The sequence below is a fragment of the Musca domestica genome, unplaced genomic scaffold (genome assembly GCF_030504385.1).
Source record: "Musca domestica strain aabys unplaced genomic scaffold, Musca_domestica.polishedcontigs.V.1.1 1, whole genome shotgun sequence".
Taxonomy (NCBI): Eukaryota; Metazoa; Arthropoda; class Insecta; order Diptera; family Muscidae; genus Musca; species Musca domestica.
The window spans coordinates 973,203-979,222 of record NW_026712114.1 but is presented as its reverse complement, the minus strand read 5'-3'; the positions used below and the strand labels follow the sequence as shown (position 1 = coordinate 979,222).

The 6,020-nt window shown below is 36.0% G+C and overlaps 1 protein-coding gene across 1 annotated transcript; it reads right to left on the bottom strand.

The window, feature by feature from the left end:
- LOC131806781 (O-glucosyltransferase rumi-like) lies at positions 1-1,838 on the bottom strand. The gene is made up of 2 exons (XM_059131463.1): positions 1,414-1,838; positions 1-1,343 (listed from the first exon to the last, which is right to left on the bottom strand). Exons 1-2 carry the CDS (start codon positions 1,589-1,591, stop codon positions 220-222), a joined length of 1,302 nt encoding a protein of 433 aa, XP_058987446.1. The 5' UTR covers positions 1,592-1,838; the 3' UTR covers positions 1-219.
- Positions 1,839-6,020: the final 4,182 nt, after the last annotated feature.

Below are 6,020 nucleotides of genomic sequence, written 5' to 3'. Positions count from 1 at the left end.
AATACATTTATTGCCTAAAAACATATGTGACCCTCCTAAATATTTTATATTTGAATATGGACCTTAATCCTGAGTTAGGCCAAAACGCCAGTCAGTTTGTTTGCATATTTTGCAGCAAAACTTTAATACAAAAAAATATTGTATAGGTATATAAGAATTATGGAATGTAAAAAATACATTTAAAGAGATTTCCGCATTCTTCCAATCCAATAAACTTGCTTAAAACTCATCCGAGCGCCTTCTTTTCTGATTATTCGATTTTTTCTCTTTTATTTCAATCAGACTTTTATCCTCGACTACTTCATATTTCAATAGTTTGGAGTAATTCGTCATCAAATGTTTCCAATAACATTCAATATCTTCCATTCGCAAATGATGCCATATAAACTCATAACCAGCCTCTGCAATATTCTTGGCCAAATCATCATTTCGACGAAAGAATTCCATGATTTCTTTAATTTCACTTTGGCTGGGATTCTTGTCCAGTGGCACATAATGTTTCCAGGGTTTTAAAGCCGGATAAAAGAATTCCAGCCATTCATTGCCAACATGAAAGACCAAAGAACGACATAAGAATAAATGTTTGAAGCGAAATGAGGCGGCGACGCCACGAAAGTTAAAAAGATATTTAAACTGACAATGATACTCAAATGAGACTTCTTGTGCTGGCTCTTCATCCAAGGTGTCTTTGAGCGATTTCCAGGCTTGATTTTTGGTATATGCAGCATCAATTAAATTGGGGTTCGAACGTGAAAGCAGTACCAACGAATCTCTCTCGTGTGAGGTTCTCGAACCCCGAAAGAAACCTTTGGCAATTTTCTTTTCCCAGGGAAATTCTAGACCAGCTTTATTGATTTTCTCTCGTTGTATATCCCATCTTCCAATGCCGGTTGGAAATAGTTTAATGGCGGGTCCACCAGCCCAGAACGTCCATGCTGGATACATGATGTCACGATAATCGCTGGTCTTCGAAAAGGAAAATACCGGCAACACGTCCCTAGCAAATCTTCCACTGACCTGTGGATAATCTCTCGTATTCACCACAAAATCCATATTTGGCAACGAGGGAGCAATTTTCAACAGAAAATACTCTATGCCCTCACAGCGAGCCGGGAAAAAACAATCCGCCGTTCGATACAATTTTTGATTGAAAATTTTGTAAAGTGTGCCAAATTTGGTGGCATCTTTTATGTTTTGTTTCGTTATGCTCTGCTTTTGGAATACTTCCAGATCTTTTTGCCACACCTTTTGATGACACTCACATTTGGGATCTTGCGGTTCAGCGGAACAAGATTTGTATTTCACCCAGGTCTTTTCAATTTTCGAAACAATGCGTTGAGAAGCTATAATTAATAAGTTTTACTTTAATTAACAAATATAGAAAAATTAATAAAATATTTTTGTAAATATTACCTGCATCGTCATTTCGATTATTAGTTGTAGACTCTGCTTTACTGCTGTCCTCACATCCATTCGCTGTCTCTTCCGTACACATCCCTTTTGAAGTGACATCCTGTTGTATTGTCTCCGCGGTAATGTTTAATAATTGCAATAGGTTTATAAATAATACAAACAAAATTGGGAACCTCATTGAAATTTAGAGAGTTGCCACCAATGTGTGGTGAGTTGTTTGTTATTGTGTTTGAGTTTTGCCTCTAAAGCTTCTGTCCTGTTGTTGCTTTGTTGCAGAACAGAGCGAATGCGCGCCTGGGAAACCAAATGAAGTCGTCCCCAATGAAACGAATATAAGGCCAAAAGGAATACTCGATAAAAATAAACATAAAAAGCAAAAACTCCGAGAGACCTCTGTTGTTTACGAATGAGATATAACGAAAACTGAACTCATTCACTAAAAGAGCTCGGAACTAGCTACAAAATTTGCACCCAGACAACAACGACGAATTTCATTTGCGGGATTGAAAAAATACAAAAATTGTAAAATAAGGCAAGTAGATGCATCAGCAGTTGTAAATATAGAAATTAGAAAGTTGCTGCAAAAAATTAAATAAAAAGTATGGCACAATTTATGGCATAAGTTGAGTTTAGGGGCTATGCTTGGATTGACCTGAAAATGTTACCGCAGGTAGGTATTTGTAACCTGATTACGGCAATATAATTTTTTTGTGGGGGAAATACCCGGTTACCCGGTTATTCGACCCAAAAGTTCGGATACAACATCCGGTTTATATCCGGTTCTACGTAACCGATATCAATAATATGGGTATCATTTGAAAGCTATCCAACAAGTGGTCATATGACGGGGTAACTGGAACCTGTTTCGGAGAAATTTAGGAAAATGTGCATTTTTGTATGAGTAATTTTTGAAAAACCCATAAAAACTCGAAAATGGACCCATTATAGGGTCTTAAAATCTATACACAATATTATAGCTAACACTATTGCCTTTCCAAAATGGTGTCATATGTGTTGATATCTTTTGTAGTTCCGAAGATATTGACTTTTAAAGTCGTTACTTATGAAAGCAGTTTGAGTGAACCCAAGTTTTGTGTCGGGTTTAATGTGGCGTTTCCACTGCACTTGATTCGCTCTCTATTCGTTGTTTGACCCTTAACTATGAAAAAACTACTTAATTCTTCACACAAAATTTCCTGAGCGAACACTCATATTTGTACATTGTTCAAATCAAATCACTCTCAGAACAACGAAAAAATATGTCCCATCCCTAACAAATGAGAGCATTTATCGAAAAAATTAATTATGACATTTAAAAATTGAAAATAGAAAAATTTAATGAAATTTTGAAAAATTTTAGGAAGACTGAAATTTATGAATGAAAACTACAATGTAGAATAGCCTATGTACATTCAAACGAAAGTAAATTTTGTTTTCTCTCTCATCCGAGGTACGCATTTTGTCCACGGGTTGAAATTGCCACAGAAAACAGGAAACAAAAGAGGCAATATTTTCAAAATGTTTGTATCAACAGAAAAAATGTTTGACAAGTGTCTCTCCAGCAGAATTTAAAAATAGAAAAATACAAAAATATGTTCAAAATGTCAACATTCACACAAAAAGTTGGAAACGTGAATGAAAATTATAAAATTAGTGTTTTAATAAATCTTTGGGAGAAAAATAATCATTTCTTCTATCCATATTAGTGAGAATTTAATGTATTTTAGTATAAACTCCTATTAAAATCAACAAACAAAATTTTGAAAAAAAGGAATTATTTTACTATGAATTACGAATCGTGCCGTATGAACGGGTTAATTCGTGTACCTAATTCTGAGAGCGAACAACGTTGTTCGGTTTCCAATGGAAACATGCTATAACGTTCTTGTTAATCTGCTTTGTTTTTAATTTGGTGTTGTTAGAATATTATGGATCGCGTAGTCGGTGTTGGACATATCCCAGAGGAGAAAATCTTAAGCCCCGGCCGAAGGCCGGCTGCTTACAAAAATTACAATTTTTAGAAAAACTATGGATCGCGTAGCCGGTGTTGGACATACCCCAGAGGAGAAAATCTTAAGCCCCAGCCGAAGCCCGGCTACTTTCGAAAACTACAGTTTTTAGGAAACTATTGATCGCGTAGCCGGTGTTGGACATACCCCAGAGGAGAAAATCTTAAGCCCCGGCCGAAGGCCGGCTACTTACAAAAATTACAATTTTTAGAAAAACTATGGATCGCGTAGCTGGTGTTGGACATACCCTAGAGGAGAAAATCTTAAGCCCCGGCCGAAGGCCGGCTACTTACAAAAATTACAATTTTTAGAAAAACTATGGATCGCGTAGCCGGTGTTGGACATACCCTAGAGGAGAAAATCTTAAGCCCCGGCCGAAGGCCGGCTACTTACAAAATGTACAATTTTTAGAAAAACTATGGATCGCGTAGCCGGTGTTGGACATACCGCAGAGGAGAAAATCTTTAGCCTCGGCCGAAGGCCGGTTGCTTAAAAAAGCTATAAAGGTCAAAGTCAAATGCATCTAGACTGGAGAAAAATATAATTTAATGAATTCTATCTCTTATATCCACGGAACCACAAAAGATATCAACACATATGACACCATTTTGGAAAGGCAATAGTGTTAGCTATAATATAGTGTATAGATTTTAAGACCCTATAATGGGTCCATTTTCGAGTTTTTATAGGTTTTTCAAAAAGTACTCATACAAAAATGCAAATTTTCCTAAATTTCTCCGAAACCGGTTCCAGCTACCCCGTCATATGACCACTTGTTGGATAGGTATTTTCATAAGCTTTCAAATGATACCCATTTTATTGATATCGGTTACGTAGAACCGGATACAAACCGGATGTTGTATTCGAACTTTTGGGTCGAATAACCGTGTAACCGGGTATTTCCCCCACAAAAAAATTACATTGCCGTAATCAGGTTACAAATACCTACCTGCGGTAAAAATTTCAAAATGATCCGAGCATAGCCCCTAAACTCAACTTGCTCCCAATTTATTATTTATTGTTTTGAAAAATAAAAACAAATTTGCTTGCAAAATAAATGCAAATTTTTTACATAAAAGAGTAACAAATTGTACTATTTTAGATTCAAACTTGTGGAATAACCCCGAAATTCCATTCTTGTTTCGCGGGTATTCCCCAATATAAGAATATTGTGAAAAAAAGAATAAATATTAATAAAGCCTGGCATCCCTTTATGATATGTCACAAAATGTGCCATGCGAAGATTTTAAGCTGTTTATGTACTTACTACCCCTTATTCATTCCAGTTCGATTTTCACTAAATTTGACGGAGACATTTTAACCTTTTATACCAAATAAAATGGCTATAGAGTGCATGATAATACTTCGAGAAGGATTATATTAAAAAATATATGTCGCAGTCGATGTCATTGTTGTCGGATGCATATTAGGAATGTGAGGGACTTAAACACTAAACCGGATGGAACATATATATCGGAGCTATTGCTATATCTGAACCGATTTTCACCAAATTTGCTTCTAGACTGAATTCGGTCGGATGTGCCAAAATGCAGGATTTTGGACTGATATTGGCCATTTGGTGCAAAATAATCCCGAAATCGGTTGAAGATATATGTATATGGGAGCTATATTCAAATCTGAGCCGATAATGATACAATTTGGCAGAGGTATTTCTGAGCCGTATCTGATATCTGTTACCAAATATCATTGTTGTCCAATGCATATTACGAGTGTGGGGAACTAAAACACCAAATCGGATGAAACATATATATCGGAGCTATAGCTATACCTGAACCAATTAACCCGAAATCTGTTGAAGATATGTATGGCAGCTATATCCAAATCCAAACCGATCTTGATACAATTTGGCAGAGGTATTTCTGAGCCGTATCTGATATCTGGTACCAAGTATCATATATATGGGAGATATTGCTATATCTGACCGACTTCCACCAAATTTGATGTACTTGCTTCTAGACTGAATTCGGTTGGATGTGCCAAAATTCAGGTCATTTTGGACTTATATTGGCCTTTTGGTGCACAAATACCCCGAAATTGGGTGAAGATATATGGGAGTTATCTAAATCTGATCTGATTATCACCAATTTCAATAGAGTTCCTCCTTGGGCAAACAAATTTTGTTTGCAAAATTTCATCTCAATCGGACAAAAAATCCGACTTGCATTTTGTAGGACATGATACCATGATGTAAAGAACATTTGACCTTTCATTCAGTTTTCGCGGTTTTCACTGGTTTTTTGATTGTATTTCGGACATTACAAGCCAAACAGGTGGATCTCTATACCTGCAATTTTTTCAAAGCTAGTCTACCTTGTCTTCGTTATATCATGGATTCTTGCAGATTCTGGAACAAAGATTTTGTAATCTTCATGATATTTAATTTGCTCCTTTTCTATTTAAAATTTCATTGTGCTGCTATTTTGTAAAAAGGAACAAATTAGAACTAACAAGTTGCAAAATTGTAATATTCTTGCATGGAATGGAAAATAACTATTTTTTTCTTTACCTAACCAGAAGCCAGCCAACAGCTGTTATCGAAAAATAGCAATGCCAGCTCATTTGAAATAGGTCGCACAT

Coding starts and splice junctions, on each gene's coding strand:
- LOC131806781 (XM_059131463.1), bottom strand. CDS start 1,591: ATGAGGTTCCCAATTTTGTTTGTATTATTTATAAACCTATTGCAATTA. Junction 1,344..1,413: donor TAATCGAAATGACGATGCAG/GTAATATTTACA, acceptor TATTAATTATAG/CTTCTCAACGCATTGTTTCG.